A 17946-nucleotide genomic window follows, 5' to 3' on the forward strand; every position below is an offset into this window, starting at 1 on the left:
TGATGGTGGTGATGGTGGTGGTGATGGTGGTGGTGATGATGGTGGTGATGGCTATGATGAGGATGGTGCCACGTGATAGTGGTGGTAACAGTAATGATGATTCTTCACTTTCATTGTCTCTGGCAGCCTCTGACCATGCACATCAACCCTCCGAAGACTGGGATCCAGTCCTCTATGTGGCTGGATGATGCTCATCTTTTATTTGATTTAATAGAAGGGGAGAACTTGTTCTTTCTCCTGGCAAAGAAGGCTGGGAATTCATCATCAAAATACTGCCAGCCTGTAACTCTGGTGTTAGACACAATACGAAATTCTGCAGGAATCAAAGTCTCTGTGAACCTCTGCCTTGTGGGGCCTCAAACATTATGTTGTGTGGTTGTAACAAATAGTCTTCAGATGAGGCGAACTTTGAAAGATGCGTATTCTCTGCTCTTTAGCCCTGACGCCGAGCGTGGTAGCGTGCCCCTGGCCACTGTCAGAAGACTGGCACATCGATCAGGGTGGGCTCCAGGTCCCTTGACGGGGTGGGAGGGTGCAGGGGTGCCGGCTCTTCCAGCAATGCCCTTCACATGCGGATGATCGGGATCCAGCAGCGGCCTCGAGCAGGGCGCCTCTCCCAGATGAAATGCAGCCACGGGCAGGATCCTGGCTGCGGGGCCTCAGCACTGGTCCTGGGCAGGATGGAGTGAGGAGCTGTGGGAGCACAGGGATGTGGCTGTCCCTGCCTGCACACAGAGGTGAGGCTCAAGGCTGATAGGGACACAAGGTGTGCCCGGAGGAGCAGGACTCAGGCTCCAGGCCGGGCCTGGGACCTCGGGTTCTCAGCGCTGCCCTGCTCTGCCTGACCGCGGACCCCCTGGCAAACCTCTGTGTGTCTCCTCGCCCGGCCCCACCTTCTGGCCCTGATGACACCTTCAGGGGGGTGTGGGCTGGGGACCAGCACAGGCACCCCGGCTCTGCCGAGGCCAACCCCTCCGTGGCGGGCTGACCACTCAGCCGTCCCCTTTCTGTGCACACAGTTACGATTTGCCAGTTACCAGCCAGGACCTCCTACCACACGATGCTCTGCTGGCCACGGCCTTCGGAGGGACCGAGGGGTGCCAGCTGCAGACTTACTTGTCAGCCTAAAGGCCATCTCTGCGCTCGAAGGCCAAGGTCCCCTCCGTGGAAAGCAGCGGCTGAAGGCTGTTTTCTGGCTCATGGCAGACGGCCCCATTCTGGGCTGCATAGAGCTGGGACCCCTGTCTCCAGAAATGGGTCAGTCTGGTTGTCAAAAGGGCAGGTTCTGAGTGGAGTCCTGCTTCACGACCCAGCTCCGTGAGGTGCCATGCCTGTCCTGGCTTCAGTGCTTGTCTTGGAGAAATCGGAACAAATTCCCAGCAGCTGGGGGTCCTCAAACGCCTCAGCGGATCCTGTGCGGTCTCATCTGGGAACGCACAAGGCCTCAGCGCCCAGGACCTGATCTCACACGATGGCAGCACAGGGGGCCCGCAGATGGGTCCTCGCTGTCCCTCGAGCAGGTGTTTCCTCCTTGCACGGGGCTGGTGGCCCCGTGCTGAATCCTGAGCACGCCCAGGCTTGCGGGGGGTGGGGGGCGTCCTCGGCTTGGGGGACGTGGGCCGGGGCCCACGGAGGCTGCCGTGTCACTTGTATTGCAACAGTCACGACAGAACTTTGGGGAAGCACCAGAAGAAACGCATCAGCCCAATCCCACGCACCTCGGGACACAAGACTCTTGGACATTTGAAGCTTTAAACCACAGGAAAACCTCCTGACGTGAAACAAAGCAAAGGCAGAGAAGTTCTCAGTACAGCAGGCCGTCAGGACCGCGGAAGACAGCCCGCAGACAACGTCTTCACAAGTAGGGCGGAGGCTTCCCTGGGAACTCTCACTGTGGCGGGCACAGCCAGGCCCCAGGCACCAGCGGGCCCTCGGGTATCAGCGACGGCCCCAGGAAGCAGGGAGGTGGCGGAGGCCCAGGGAGCCTGATGTGTCCCCGGGGCTGAGAGGCAGCCACGGGGCAGCGGCTGCCCAGAGGGGTGGTGCTGGACCTGGAGGGGCTCCGGCTTCAGAGAAGCCAGCATGGTGGCCGGGCTTGTGAGCTAAGGGTCCCTCAGGTTAAAACCCGGGACAAGGACCAAGAGAAACTGGCGTGAACTTATTGGAATTACACAGAGACACCAAGGAAAGGGAAAGGAGGGTGAAAGTGGGGGGCACCGTGGACAGGCTCCAAACACAGGGGCACATCCCCATGTCACGACAATGAGACGGAGTGTTCCAGAGCCCGGTGACCAGGAATGCCGCCTTGGACCATCTCCCCAGCACCCTCTCGTTTCACTCGAGCTGCAGAAAAATGTCACCGTGCAACCCCACGTACAGGAGTAAGAGAACAATGATGCCCCTGCAGACAGAAGGAGCAAGGCCCGAAGTCAGCCAAGAATCTGATGAAAATAGTAACCACTTGAAAATGAGCTAACTTTTCTTTTCTTTCTTTTTTTTTTAAGTTTATTTATTTTGAGACACAGACAGCACGTGTCGGGGAGGGGCAGAGAGAGAGGAAACAGAGAATCCCAACCAGCTCCCAAACTGCCAGCGCAGAGTCCCACGAGGGGCTCGAACCACGAACCGTGAGATTGTGACCTGAGCCGAAACCAAGAGTCGGATGTTCGACCAACCGAGCCACCCAGGTGCCCCGAAAATGAGCTCACTTTTCAAAGGCTATGGTGGAGGTTATAAAATCATAGCATATATCAGAGTAGATAATTCAGGGGGTAAAGGGCATGTTGTTGCACCAAATAAAGATCTGAAAAGAGAGCTGGATGATGCGGGAAATTACAAATTAAAGGGAAACAAATTAGAAATGAAGCATAAACCAGAAGGCGCACAAACACGCCTTAAGATTAACAGATAAGAACGAGAGGGAAAAACCTAAAGAAACCAGGAAAGGTACAAAGAGGATGTGAAAGAAAGTGACATAGAAAGGCAAAGAGCTACTTGTGTACTTGGAGTGGCCAGTAAGGAGGCTCAAAGCATAAAATGGAACAAATTCTAAAAAAAAAACAAACTCAAGAAAAATCTCCTCGTATTAAAAAGACGTTCACCTACATTTTGAAAAGGTACATCTCATGCCCGGGGCAGTCAAGCAACAATCACCAAGACAGGGACAAGCACTTCGTTGTTGTTGTTGTTGTTGTTTTTAATTTTTATTTATTTTTGAGACAGAGAGAGAGAGACAGAGCGTGAGCAGGGGAGGGGCAGAGAGAGAGGGAGACACAGAACCCGAAGCAGGCTCCGGGTTCTGAGCTGTCAGCACAGAGCCCCACGCAGGGCTCAAACTCACAGACCGCGAGATCAGGACCTAAGCGGAAGTCGGACGCTTAACGGACTGAGCCAGCCAGATGCCCCTCTTTATTTATTTTTGAGACAGAGAGAGAGACAGACCGTGAGCAGGGGAGGGGCAGAGAGAGGAGGAGACACAGAATCCGAAGCAGGCTCCGGGCTCTGAGCTGTCAGCACAAAGCCCGACGTGAGGCTCGAACTTACGAACCATGAGATCATGACCTGAGCCGAAGTCAGACGCTTAACTGACTGAGCCACCCAGGCGCCCCAACAAGCTCCTTGTTTTTTAAAGGACAGGACCCGTAACAGGTGGAAACACATCAACTGTTTAACTCTGGGAACTCATCGTGAGTTCATCACCTTTGCAGGACACTACCAAGTCAGCACAAGGCTTTGACAATGAGCTTGGAAGGGGAAGAATCCAGCTTTTATCCTGTTTTCTATCTGGGTTATAACTTAAGGGAACCAAAAAGTTTATGAGGCCATTGCTCTTTGTAAAGTGTTCAATCCAGCAGGTGCAAATAAACTGGGACGACTCACACACTGGTGTTTAACAACCCTTACGGAAATGACAGTCCTACACAAATCACCCGCTCACGTCACGAAAAGACAGGTGACCAGAGATGCTGAGGCTCCTGGCGGAGGGAGCTCAGTGCTGCCGTACGGTTTTCTTACCAAACCTGGACCAGACCGGAGCTGGGACGGCCTGTACGTGTGGCTGCACGCACAGAAGCTCAGGGGCGGTGGAGCCCATGGACGTGAGGTCACGGATGCGGGACTTGGGTCGGGGGAAATGCTGATTTCTTTCAAAGCAAATGAAGAAAACCAAACTGGGGCAGGAGAGGAGAAAACTGCAGATTAAAACAGACTCAGGAAGGTGATCAGCAGGGTGTGGAAAGCAAACCTGACTCGGACGCTGGTGTGAAAACGAAAAGAGTAAGAGAAAAGAAAACCATCAAGGGAATTTGAACAATGTCTGGGCGTTGATTTGATCACATTAAGGAATTATTGTTTGCTGCTTGTTTTCAGGTGTGACTACGGATAACTTCTAAAAATCTGGTATGTTAGTCCTGCGCCCTGAAATACGTCCAAACGGAATTTATATGAGACCTGGGTTTGTTCCCAAATAGTCTGAGTGGGGGGCTCAGACCAGACATGAGCTGCACTGGCCGTGACGTTACTGAGGCCGGGAACGTGGCCCCGGAGGGCGGATGTCCTGCTCTGCTTTCTATACTGAACTTTGCCCCGTTGAAAAGTTCAAGGATGAACTCAGGGCTGGGTCCGCTGAGTTGACCTCACCCGCGTTTTCCCCGCACACAATCCTGCTCTCATCCCGGACCATCCTCTTGAGGCCGCACCTGCTCTGTGTCTGTCACCGTAGAGGCAAACGCCACCCTGCCGCCGCTCCAGCCACCTCCCCCTGCCTCCCGCCAGCTGAGCGATCTTCGCGGCAGACGCGATCGTCAGAGGGCGCAGAGCTGACCCATTACTTTTCCCAGGTCTGCAGCACGTACATTCTTGCTCATGGGACACAAGAGAAAAAGCTGCCTCGGGCTGTCACACATGTACACCTCCTGGGGTTAGGGAGGGAGCCCAAATTCTTGATAGCCAGTCTGGAGAAGAGGGAGGTGAGACGTGGGCCAGCACGTGGCGACGTCTCTCTGTGTCCCCGCCGTGACACCGCCATCACGCCGCCCTAAGGGTCAAGTCGACTGGACGGAAGGGCTGCAGGAGACAGGCTCACTGTCACAGCAGGCGCCCGGCTCCAGGCCGCACCCCCTTCCCCTCACTGGCCGTCGGGCGCGCCCGCACAACAACGTCTGCTGAGGCAGAAAACGCATTTCCCATTTCCCCTTCGAAGGGCTGCAGTGACTTCGGACATCCTAACTGCAATCGAGGCAACGCATGCAGGTTGCTGATGCTTGGTCGCTCGTTCGAGCGGCTTCTGGGGAGCAGCTGTAGCCGCGATGACCTCTCGGTAGGGACAGCCACCCTGGGTGCGCCACGGTCAGCGGGATGGAGAGGAGTCTGGGGATAGGAAACTCCCTGGATTCCGTTTGAGACGGAGAGTTTGAAAGTGGGAATTTTGAGGAAGAGGTGGAAATTGAAACTGTCTTCTCAAATCAAAGACCGTCTCCAGGAGCGATCCCGTCCTAAGCTCCCTTGGGAGCGGGCGGCAGAGGGCACCGCGCAGGGGTCCCGGGGAGGCCCCCGGGGCTCATCGTGGCGGAAGGAGAGAAGGGCCAGCGTGAACCCAGACCCCACACGTCTCCTCGGGCTCCTCCGTCCTGGGTAAGCCTGTCAGAGTCCTGATTGTTTGAGACTCAGCTGACGCCTTGCCTCCCTGACCACCCGATGTCCGCGTGGCCTTGCAGGGACCCCCTGAATGCTTTCTCAGGGAAGGCAATGCAGACGGGCACAGTTCCGGTGTCGATGGCCCGTGTCACGCCCGCGCTGGGCCCTCCCTTCCTGAGCAGGGACTCAGATCAAACAACAGCTGTGGTTCTGTCATGCAGAGGCCCGAGGAGAAGCCAGATGCCCACGGAGGGACAGACCGGAATCGGTGACTGTGCCCGGCCCCGGTGCAGGGGCGGCAGGAGGTCCCCGTGCCGAGGGGAGGGGGCTGCAGCTCAGCCGTGGTTATCGTACACCTGGCAGCTTCAGCACAGAGACACAGGATGGCAAGTTCCGGGATCAAGGGCTAGAGCGGGGAGTGCCGACATGGTGGCACCAGGGATGGAGACATTTCTGCTGCAACCAACTGGCCCCGGGGTGCCCCAAGCCAAGGAGGAAATACGGTTGGTCCAGCGGTGCCGCGCTGCAGCGTCTGGGATGCTGGGTCCATCTGGCGTGGCCTTAACACTCCTGTCTTCCTGGGCTAGAGCTGCCAGAGACGGAAAATGACACCCAAGTGTTTGTGTGTCCCTGGGCCCCACACAGCAGGTGCAGGGGGCATCTGCTCGGCGCACGCCCGAAAGACAAGGGGGAGAGCCAAGGATTGGTTATAATCTGGGAACGTGGCCACCTGTTTGTCCGTCCATCCGCTCTGTCTGTCTCTCCAGGAGCCATGGCCTTCCGTGGGAGGTCCCAGGCCTCCTATGCATGACCATTTGACAGACGTGGGCCTCATCCTGTCCCTGAAGTGTCCATCCCACCACAGAGATGGGGGCCATGGGAAGCTCCAAGACGGGACACCGGGGGCCCGGGCACACAGTGCAGCACATACAGCAGGTGCTTAGCATTTGACGGATGCATGGGCCAGAACCTAGCTTCTCTCTGCTGGCCTGCCTGTGGGCGGGTGCCACGTTGGACTTAGGAGGTCACGGCAGGCCGGGAAGGTCCCCAGGGTCTCCTGTGCACCCTGCATGTGGGTGTGCTCTCGACGGCATGAATGGACCCCTCGTGGAAGAAAATTCTCCAGCAGTCCCTCCCCCATGTGAGGGAAGACAGACTATTCACAGACATCAGTTTTATCTCAGAGTTCAGGCACCTGCTGCAGCACTAGAGGTCCCCGGAGACCCCCGGCCAGCCCTCCCGCGCAAAGGTAAGCGATGGCAAACCAGAGTCCCAGGAAGGAAAGGTAGGCTGAGAGTTCTGACGAAGAGCCAGCGAGGGAACTTTGGGGGGGGTGAGGGCTCCGGTCGACTCGGCCTGGCCTCCTGCAGGCCGGATTTCAGATCTCTCCATGGGAGACCCTTGCGTGACGGGTGACAGCAGAAGTCTGCCTGGTCACCCCAAGGCAAGGGGCAGCGCCCACCGCGTCTGCGTGCAGCCGGCGTGCAACACGGGTCTCCTTACCAATGCTGGTATCTGGTCACCCCTTCAAAAACACAGAGGTTTATAATTCTTTTTGAAGAGAAAATAAATGGCAGGAATATGTGTGTTCCAGTTCAAAAAGACAGTGAAATCCCAGCACAACTGATCACTCCATCCCAAAGGCAGCTGTCACAAGGTAACCTGTGTGGGACGCTCTAGTGACCTGTGGCACAGGTTTCTATACAGACCCCACTGGTCAGCTGAAATCATGAATTATGTACGAAGAGTAGCAGAAGGGCAGTGGGCGTTAATCGTTTGTTTTCCATGCTCGTCAAAGACCACAGAAAGACGACGCACTGTCCTATCTTATGGAGTCGCCTGGAGAAGAACGCGAGACTCCCACCCTGACCCTGGAATGCGGATCATTCTCGTTCTATCAGGGCCAATTAAAGATACAGTTTTATAGCAAGTTTATTTTTAAGCCCACCTATTTTCTAGCATTATCTGATGGCATTTCAAAGAGGCGATGCTCTCACTTTCTCAACAGCTAACCTCCGTGGGATTCGAGAAACCCGGTACGTAGAAAGGAAAGAGCTTGGCTCCTGGTTGTCTCTGTGGCGTGATGCCCCCGCCGCTGCCCACACTTACTGATAATCGTTTGCCTGTGCGCCGGAGATCAGCGGCTTTCTGACTGCGGTAGGAGGGTTTCCTTCCACCTTCCACAGTTGGCTCTGTCTGGATACGGGCTTGACTGGGGAACAGTGTCAGGGGCAGTGTCTGCAACACCTCCACACTTTATATTAGGCTTGTCTTTTGGATGGTAATGTTTTTTTCGTACTAGATGGATTGTCCCAGCCCTAGATTGCCCCCAGGTGGGGTGTAGAACTCCAGGAAGACGGATCATAACCTCGCGGCTCTGTGCGAGGCACCTCGGGATCACGTGTGGACACGGAGGATGGGGGTACCTCCTCAGGTGACCCCAAAGATCCTTCAAGACACAGCCTTGTCCAGAGGCCCTGCTTGGGGCGTGCCTTGGCCACGTTGGTTTGCCAAGAGAAAATATGCGGGACGTACTTGGGGCAAACAGAAAAAGGACCGGGCACTTCCTGCCGATTCAATGTTCTCTTAGGTCTCCAGCCCACGCTGCTCACGACCCCAAGAAAGCGCCCTATTGATACGACTTTTTTATGGGATGAGGCCAACTTTACCCCTTCTACCCAAAGCCATCAACTGGGCATCCCCAAACTTACAAACTACAAAATTTACAAACTTAGAAACAAGCAATACTCCAAGCCAAGAGATTTCTTTTGGTCACCCACAGGATAAAAAATCTGCGCCACAGCTGTGGGGCCAGTGGTAACTGAAGGAGCAAGGCCACCCTTTCGTGCTCCAGGAAGCCGTTAGTGAGGAGGAACCCGCAGCCCGTCAACTGGTAAAATCAGGCACCTTGTGAAAGAGCTAAAAGCCACACACATCGTTGACAATTTCTTCTCTAATGCACCTTGCGGATAATTTCATTCTGATGTTTAAACTACATGACGCAGTCGCTGGATCCTTGAGATAGTACCGTTCAATCTGACGTAAACCCTAAGTTCTTAAAATAGACCGCACATGTGAAAAGCATGTCTGAACTTAGAGAAGACCACACAACCAGAAACCGGCAAAACCCGTAGACACTGCACAAAACGGCAAAACAGGGAGACACGATCACTTTCCCACTTCCCAGTCCCGGGGAAGATGCAGGGTCACATGTCACGGGCGCATCCCATTAAGTAGTAAATAACAAGGCACTTGAAACTGCTCACCAGGTCATGTAAAATATTTTAGTAATTTGAAAGCTTGTCACTGGGACGTATTTCTCTTCCCAGGGAGTTTTGGGAAAAGTATGATCTAGACCCGAATTATTGGAACAATGGAGCTAATTCCATCTGTGGAAGAGTGTGCAAGATGTATACGAGTCGTGTCGGGGTTTGGAAGAAACGCAGGAGCAGAAAGCAACGTCCAATGTTTCCTGAACATGGCGGCTGCTGAGTCACATGCCGTGGGAGGATTTGACACGCTTCTTGATGACGAAAAATTTCATTAGTTATACAATAAAGGTAGGTCAGAAGGGACTGATTTCAGCAGGTCCTCTGAAGGCTTGTTCTCTTAATATCTATGCCAGAATCCGCCAATTAAAAATACACAAATGCAGTCAGGAGCTCGAGAAAAGCCCGCACTCACTGACAATAACCTTCCCAAAGACAGACACGGTGCACGGAGATGCCGGTGGTCTAGCAGCCCAGGGCGATTAGCTCTGAGCAAATGACACGCGGATCAGGCTGTGGGGGGAGTTTGGAAAAACCGCACAGGAGTGAGCCTTCCAAACAGAACATGTGGTTTGTGTAAATGGCTCAGAGATGAATGACCAGGACGGGTGGAATATTCTAGAAGCCCAGTCCAGACGCATTCACTACAGAGGAAGCACTTCCTGCCAGAGCTCAGCGGGAGAAAAGCGTGGCCAGGACAGGGACCCCCAGCCGGGGAAGGAGTCTGCAGGAGGAAACCGGGGCAGCAATGCCCACAGCTTCTGGGTCTGTTCCAAAGCTGGTGCTCATTTGCGGAAATCATTCAGACGAGTAAGACCAAAATTAATGTTCTGGCGTTGCTTGAATGCCAGCTGATCAGAATTCAAGGCCAGTCCCATGGGAACATGAGTGAAATGGGGCCACGTGTAGGCAGATGTCCCAGCTACTCTGGACCCCATCCAGCGTCTCCTCCAACCCAACTCCAACATCATCAAATGGTGGCTCCATGTGCATATTTCTGGTGCCTCGGGAAGCTCGTTTTGTTTTTCAGATCGTGGATACATGTATGCAAAGACCAACAGAGACCGGCTTGGCTGATCCCCATGGTCTAAACATAAAAACAAAGACATGACACTCTACTCCCTTTCCTGGAGCCGTTGGCCCCGTGAAAGGCACATGGCTACAGGGAGCCTCTGGCTGTGCGGACCGGCAGCCCTGGTCCCCTTCGTCCCAGGGAGGAGCCATCCCTGAACCCAGACAGCCCCCTGTCTTGGGGAGGACAGTGCTCACCATCCCCTGCAGTGTTTCTAGAAAGTTCTGTGCTGTCTGCTTGTGATCAGTTGAAATTACAACATACCTGGGCCCTGGTCAGCAAAATGATTTTTTAAGGGGCACATAATAGAGAGAGACCCAAAGGCATCGACATGAAAGGAATGGGGACCACACAGGGCTAACTCTGCAGGTCTGGGTCTCCAACCTCACTGGTCCGTCCTCAGTCCCAGAGAAGAGTCCCATCCCGACTGGAGGTCAGGTGTCAGGCGCCCGGTGCCCAGCGCTCGCTCTCCCTCCCTCCCTCCCCCTCCTTCCCTCCCCCTCTCCCACCTTCTTTTGCCAGGGAGCCACCCCTAAGGGCTGAAGAGGCTGGGATGGGCACAGGCTGAGACAAGATGGCATTTTCCTTCATCACTGTAAACAGGTGTCACTGCGGGAGTCTTACTTCTAAGGCACTTTTTTTTTTTTTTTGGTAGAAATAATATTGAGAGTGTATTTTTAAGACTGTACAACATAAGGCTAAAGAAGAATCAGGTGAAAGAAGGGCGCCTGGCCGACTCTCTCGGTGGAACATGTGACTTGATCTCAGGCCCCATGTTAGGTGCAGAGATCACTTATAAAAGAAAATCTTTAAAATGTTAAAAAAAAAAAAAAAAAAAAAGAATAATTGGGTGGCATGAAAATGGTGACAGATAATGGTTTTCACCAAAACACATAGATCAGTGATGTGGGGTCTATTTTCCTCAGATATATAGACGATGATTTTTCTTTGCCACTATAGTGATCACACTTTCCGTTGTGATGCTATTAAAAAACCACCAATTTTCACAAGTTGGCTTTGGAGTCTTAGCCAGCACCTTCCCCTTGTCTCCCTCGCCCTCACAGCCCCGATGGCAGGCTGGAGCCCGCCCACCCGGCCATCTGCCTCCCTTGTCCACACAACAAAGCTCTTCTTTGCACTGTTTCTGTGTCCAGAGACTCGTCTGAAACGCTTTCCTTTCAAAATGACTTCAAACGTGAGGCTCTTTTCTGCGTGAGCAGGGTGGGGGCTGGGCTCTGTCTGCAGCACCTGCCTCCTCCGTGCTCGGGTTCTAAGGCACATTGTGTAAGGAGAACGTACCCACGGTGCTCACCCTCCGGGGGCACGCTGATCCCTGCCCCCGGCCGAGGCCATCCCGTGAGAGGCGGGACAAGGGGGCGGCTGGTGCGTGGCTGGGAGCACCCACTGGGCCACGATGAGGGCCGGGCTCTGGCAGGACATGGGCACCCCCTGAGCTCAGGAAGCGGCCCGTGACTCACTCTTCACGGGTGGCCTTTTATATCCCCCTCCTTCTCTGCCAGAGGCGGGAGCCGGACAACACGGCCACGCCTTCTGCCCGCTTCCTAGGGGCTTAGACACACGGACCCGGGCTTCACCCCTGACGTGCGGGTCAGAAGGAAAGGAGCCACGGAACCGGCCCAGCAGGAGGGGCTGCAGGGGTAGCAGTCAGAGGAGGGTCCCGCACCTGCGTGTGCTGCCCGCACCACAGCCACAGGGTGACAAGCACAGAGAGCTGTGTATTCGCTAGTGTGACCACAGTCACAAGCCCCCCCTCCCCAATCCTCTGTCACCTTACGCTGTCATCGGGAGCTTCCGCAATCTCGCGCAGGTGGGAAATCTGAGGTCAGGGTGGAATTATTTTGCCCAAGTCACAAAGCAAGAGGCACCCAACTCCAGCCCCAGACCTGCCTGACCCACAAAACGGTGTCCTCTCCTCCCCCCACACCTGGCACCTTCCATCCACGCCTTCAGGGCTCCGGGTGCCAGGCCAGGGCTGAGCACGTGGGCACCAGGGAGGGCCAGTGCGGGCCCGACGCTGGCCATTGCCCGAGGTGCCTGGAGCCCTCCCGGGCACCTGCCTGCCGAGGCACAGGGCACCCGGAGCAGCCACTGAGGAGGAACCTGGGACCTCCTGTTGTCTGTCTACTGGTTACACCTCTTCATTGCTCACTCGGCAGGGCCAGAATGATCCCTTTTCTTTCTACGCCCCCCAATTACCCACTGAGGAGAGACGCAGGAGCAAAAGGCATCGTCACCTACCGGTTCCTCTTGGTTCTCATGTTTCGGTCTTCCCTGCCATCCTCAGACCTCGACCCATCGCTGTGGTCGGCTGGAAGAAAACCAAGTTAACAAGATTGCCGGTCAGCGCCCATCACCCTGGCAAAGCCCGGGCAGCCCCCACTTCCAAGCGGAGTCAGCTGGAGGGTCAGGAAACATGTTTCCCACAAAGACTGATACCGAATCCTGGAACCAACCTTCCCTTGGTACTCGCTCCATGTTCCAGGAGAAGAGAGATCTGAGTCTCTTTCGTGCGGAGAAGGCATCTCTAGCCGCCGCCCGTGTGCAGAGGCTGCTAGGTCGTCCAGAGAAGCCAGAGGCTGCGGACTGGGAAGCGGGCATCACCCCACCCCCACCCCCCCGCCCCGGCACCTTGGGACTCAGGCCCTGGATAAGCCCTTCTGTGTCACGTGCCCCTGCAGGTTCTCACAAGTGACCCGAGAGACCTGGTCCCCCCTCTGTCCACTGCAGTGAATCACCCCACTTTCTTTTTTAATATTTTATTTATTTTTGATAGAGAGAGACAGAGCACAAGTGGGGGAGGGGCAGAGAGAGAAGGAGACACAGAATCCGAAGCAGGCTCCAGGCTCCGAGCTGTCAGCACAGAGCTCGACGTGGGGCTCGAACTCACAAACTGCGAGATCGTGACCTGAGCCGAAGTCAGAAGCTTAACCGACTGAGCCAGCCAGGTGCCCCTCTTTATTTTTGAGATAGAGAGAGAGAGACAGAGCGGGAGCAGGGGAGGGGCAGAGAGAGAAGGAGACACAGAATCCGAAGCAGGCTCCAGGCTCCGAGCTGTCAGCCCAGAGCCCGACACGGGGCACGAACTCACAAACTGCGAGATCGTGACCTGAGCCGAAGTCAGACGCTTAACCGACTGAGCCACCCAGGCGCTCCGTGAATCACCCCACTTCTGCACACGGCATGTACTTCACTACTGGCCATGCAGCTTCTTCAAAAACCCAAATTGATTTTGAAGACAGGCCCCCTATTTCCATCCTGAGGAGGCTGGCCTTGTAAATATTTGATGAGCTTTTGGAATGAAAAAGTAAAAAGGTGCTTCAGCATTTCCTATTTGTCTCCAAAAGGGAAAGAGGAAAAATGAGTATCAGGATGCTTCCAGAGCATTATTATTTCAGTCCTGACAGATGAATGATTTCCAAACGCTCCCTGGCTTCACAACTGATTTCTGCCCTGCTTCTCATTCTGTGTCCATCGTGCACAGGAGACCACTTTCTTGCGCCCGTGTCCCGTGTGGGCAGAGGTGCAGGGGGCTGGGCTCCGTGGAGCATCCCGGGTCTCCGCGTCCCCCAGCCCACCTGGCTGCCTGAACTCCGCCCTTCCTGGGGAGGCTCTGCCATGAGAACGGGGCCACGAACGATGTGCTGTTTGGAATCCCAGCGAAGCCTCCGCCCCCCACCTTTTCATAGGCTTCTTTTTATGTTCAGTGTGGGGCTGCCTACAGGAGGAGAGAGTCAGGTTCTGGAAGCTCCCGGCTGCCCCAGCCCAGCCCTCGTCCTGGTTGGGGTTCCTCCCACGCACAGCCACCCACGCCAAGCTGCGTGCACTACACTACGCCATCACGGGACCAGTGGGCGCTTGCCAAGAACCTTCTGGAAGCACCTTCTGGAAGAGGCTCGCCCAGGAAGGAGACGTTACAGACACGGACATTGTCCAAATGAAGATGGGGAGCGGGGCTCCTTGTGGGACAGTGGGGAGGGGTGTTCCGGGACCTCAGCCCCGGCAGCCTCAGCGGCACCTCGGGAGCCCTCGCGCAGGGAGCCTCCTGCGCTGGTGACGCTTGGGGCTGGACGTGCTGCAGGTTGCTTAGCAGGGGGGACGGGTCCCAGGTGCGACAGCCAGAAATGTCTCTAGAAACTGCCGAACACCCCCTAGGGAACAGAAGCCCCCTCCTGGTTGAGAACCAGGTCTAGAGACGAGAGCATTTGTGACACCAGCTGATATGGGGAGGAGTCACCGTCTTCACGCTCCACACTCTCTTCCCACATGGCCCGTCCAGGGCGCCAACAGTCAGCCCTTCTAGGCCGCTGCTCCAACAGGCACACGCACCTCCCTGCCCCTACCCTGTCCTCCCCACCCGGCCTCTCTGCTTCAGTGGCCCACGGGCACCCCAGCCCTGCACACTCAACCTGTCCACCTCTGTACCCACTCTCCCCTGTCCCTGCCTCCATGCCTGCCAGACCCCTGCACCTGAGATGCCAGGACTGGATCCCGGCCCCTCTGCCCCGGGGGGACAGGGGTCCCCCAGGGGCTCCGCCTCAGTGACCCCAGAGCAGCCGCGAGCCTGCCCGGCTGCATCTCAGGGTGTCTGAAGGTGCACCTCCTTCCCAGAGCGCCTGGGGGGAGGGGACGCTGCAGCCAGGTTTCGCAGAAAGAGAGGGACCGTGTTTTGCCATCTGCTGGCCTTTTAGGCAGAGAGGACGGGGGTGACGGGGAGCAGGCAAGGTGTGGCCAGAATAAGAAACCAAGGGGAGCAGAGGCAGACCACGCCCCTTGCTCCACTCCAGTACATACCTGAGGGAGGGCAAAGGGTAGACGTGAAAAATCAGAAGTTTTTTCAGGAAGAATGAGGTCATACAGTTATAAAGCTATTGATTATTTTTTAAAGATCTTTTGTTGGTTTGTTGCGGATAGTCTCGTCGTGAGGAAAGTAATCAAGACACAGAATCCAGAAGCCGTAAAGGAAAATATTCGTAACTGCGACTGCCTTTAACGGTACACGACCAGAAGGAAGATCACGCATTCGGCAGAGCGGGGGGCGCTGGGGTCGGGAGCTCCTCCGGATGCCCACTGAGCTCTGGATTCGGACGAGACCGCGGAGCCGCCCGGATGAGCCGCCAGCCTTCAACAACCACAGAGATAATAACGGAGCAGAGACTCCAGAGGCCACACGCAAGGACCACACGTTTAAGAAAATTGTTTGGAAAACTCACAAACGGATGCCTCCAGTTCTCCACAAGCAGGAACCAGAAACCCGAGGATAGGAGAATCCGTTTCCCAGGATTTCCGTGTAATAAACCCAGAAAGTCCAGTTCTCAACAAAAAATTACAACCCATACAAAGAAATAGGAAAGCGTGGCCCATTCACGAGAAACAAGAATTGGACAGAAATCATTCCCGAGGAAAATCACCTCCGGACGGATGAGAGAGATAAATGTGGGAGCTAAAACCATAAAACTCTTAGGGGAAAACACAGGGAGACATCCTGACAGCAGATTTGGTAATGGTTTCTTACCCATGACACCAAACCACAGGCGATGAAAGGAAGAAAACCCGAGAAATGGGACTTCGTAAAATTAAAAACTTTTGTACATCAAAGGACACTGTGACCACACAATGGGAGCAAATGTTTGCAAATCACATATCTGCCAAGGGATTAGCACCCGGACCATGGGTAAACTCCTCCCACTCCACAACAACACCACAAACTAAGACAAAAACAACCCAATTATAAAAAGGACAAATGACACGAAGGCACGCTTCTCTAAAGAAACCATACACGTGGCCAAGAAGCACGTGACAAGATGCTACACACTCTTAACCATCAGGGAAACGCCAGTCCAAACCAGAATGATGCGCCACTTTACATGCACTAGGGTGGTGATCACAATAGCAGTGACAATAATACTAACGATAAAAACGAGATCAGCGGGTTCTGACAGGGATAGAGAAGGATGGGAACTTCTCTCACGGGGGAAGATCCCTGTGTTGGGAACGCAAAACAGCGTCACTGCTGTGACAGAAGAAGTCTTGGCCGCTCCTCAAGAGGCCAAATGTAGAACTGCCCCTTGAGCCAGAAATTCAACTCCTCGGTATAGACACAGAAGAACTGAAAACAGGGACTCAAACAGATATCTGTGTGCCGATGTTTATACTAACACAATTCATGGTAGCCAAACGGCAACAGCCAAGTGCCCATCAACCGACGGATGGACAGGAAATGGGTCCATCCACACGATGGAATATTATCCGGCTGGAAACAGGAACGAACGTCCGACAGAGGCTACAGCCTATGTGGATAAGCCGAGAAGACACTAAGCTCGGTGAAGCCAGTCAGACACTAAGGGGGCAGGACCGCCTGGTGCCACTCGCACGAGGCCTACGAGCCGGCGAGTCCATAGCCGTGGGGGGCGGGGAAGGGAGGCTCCCGGGGCTGCGGGAAGAAAGTCACAGGGACTTGCTGATAATGGTTACGGAGTTTCTGTCTGGGGTGAAGACAGAGCTTTGGAGGATGTAGTGATGGTTGTATGACAATATTAAGGAAGTTAATGCCACCAGATCGTACACTTAAAAATGGTTACAAAGACAGACGCCAAGTTACGTATATTTTAGTACAATCAGAAGAAATTCGGGACCGATTTTTTATGGAAAAAAAAATCAAAAGATGAGGAAAAAAAATACTGTAATCGTGCTGTAGCCCAAATGCTGATATCTACAACATTCCATATATTTCAATAAAAGAGACAAAGACTTAAGCATGTCACGGAATACAAAACAAAACAAATGGCCAATAAACCTGTGAAAAGGTTCAATTTCACTCAAAACTTAAAAAACGCCAGTCGAAACAAAGAATGGTTTTAAAATTCAAATGTGGATGATCTCTGGTGCTTGCAGAAGTGTGCAGAATCTATTAGTGGGTCTGGGAGCTGGGCTATTGTGGAGGAAAATTTAAAAGGCATGTACCTTTTGACCTGGAAGTTCGAATAATATGAATCTGTACAATACAAATGCTTGTAAAGATGCTCCTAAGATAAATACATGTGCACAAAGACATTCTTATCAGCACGTCCAGCTGAGGGAGAGGGAGCGGGAGAGAGGAGGGAACCTTGCACAGAGGACCTGAGCACTCTGCGGGAGAAGACTGGGCCCCGGGAGCCAGGGTCAGGGCTGGCCAGATGTCCGAGTCCCGCCTACGGGACTGCCCCACGGGCACGCCCAGAACACAAGGCTCAGCAGGCCTGTCCTTCCGCTCGATGGGGGCCAAGCTTTGACGGGACAGCTGCACCCCTGACCTGAGTTCTCTGCCAATCGCCCTGGGACAGCTCTGTCTGCATTTCCTAAAATCCATGAAATTTGCAACAGATGAGTCATTCACTTAAAATGGTTGTCCCAGGGGCGCCTGGGTGGCTCAGTCGGTTAAGCATCCGACTTCAGCTCAGGTCATGATCACGTGGTTTCTGAGTTCGAGCCCTGCGTCGGGCTCTGCGCTGACAGCTCAGTGCTTCCGATTCTGTGTCTCCTTCTCTCTGCCCCTTCCTCGCTCGTACTCTGTCTCTCTCTCTCTCTCAAAAAAAAATAAAACATTAAAAATAATAATAATAAAAAACACATAAAAGCTGCTGCCCTGTGCTCTTCAGGACTGCTGTTTGTGAGCCAACGGGAAGAACGGGCACCCCCGTTCCCTCCGAGACACAGAGGAGAAGCAGCCCCCAAGACCGTGGCTGCCCGGGGCGAACGGAGGGGCAAGGCGGGTGCACTTTCCTGCTTGGCCGCGAGCCCCGAAACCTGTCCCCCAGGCTGGGTCAGGGCAGCTGGCGGAGGTGGGTGGGGGTGTCAGCGCCGGGGGACACGAGGGAATCCCGGGGCAGATCCAGGGCCCTGCACCGTGGCTCCATCACCTCCGCCAGCCGGGGGGCTCCTGACACCGAAACTGGTCTCTGCGTTTCTTGTTTG

At 54.6% G+C, this 17946-nt stretch overlaps 1 protein-coding gene across 1 annotated transcript in view; it reads right to left on the reverse strand.

Annotated features, from left to right (window-relative positions):
* The window catches only part of TCERG1L (transcription elongation regulator 1 like), a 165768-nt gene that overhangs the window by 28771 nt on the left and 119051 nt on the right, over window positions 1-17946 (reverse strand). The window contains 1 exon segment of the mRNA XM_049646032.1: window positions 12235-12304. Within this exon segment, the coding sequence (XP_049501989.1) occupies window positions 12235-12304 (70 nt within the window).

This window comes from Panthera uncia, chromosome D2 (assembly GCF_023721935.1).
Source record: "Panthera uncia isolate 11264 chromosome D2, Puncia_PCG_1.0, whole genome shotgun sequence".
NCBI lineage: Eukaryota > Metazoa > Chordata > Mammalia > Carnivora > Felidae > Panthera > Panthera uncia.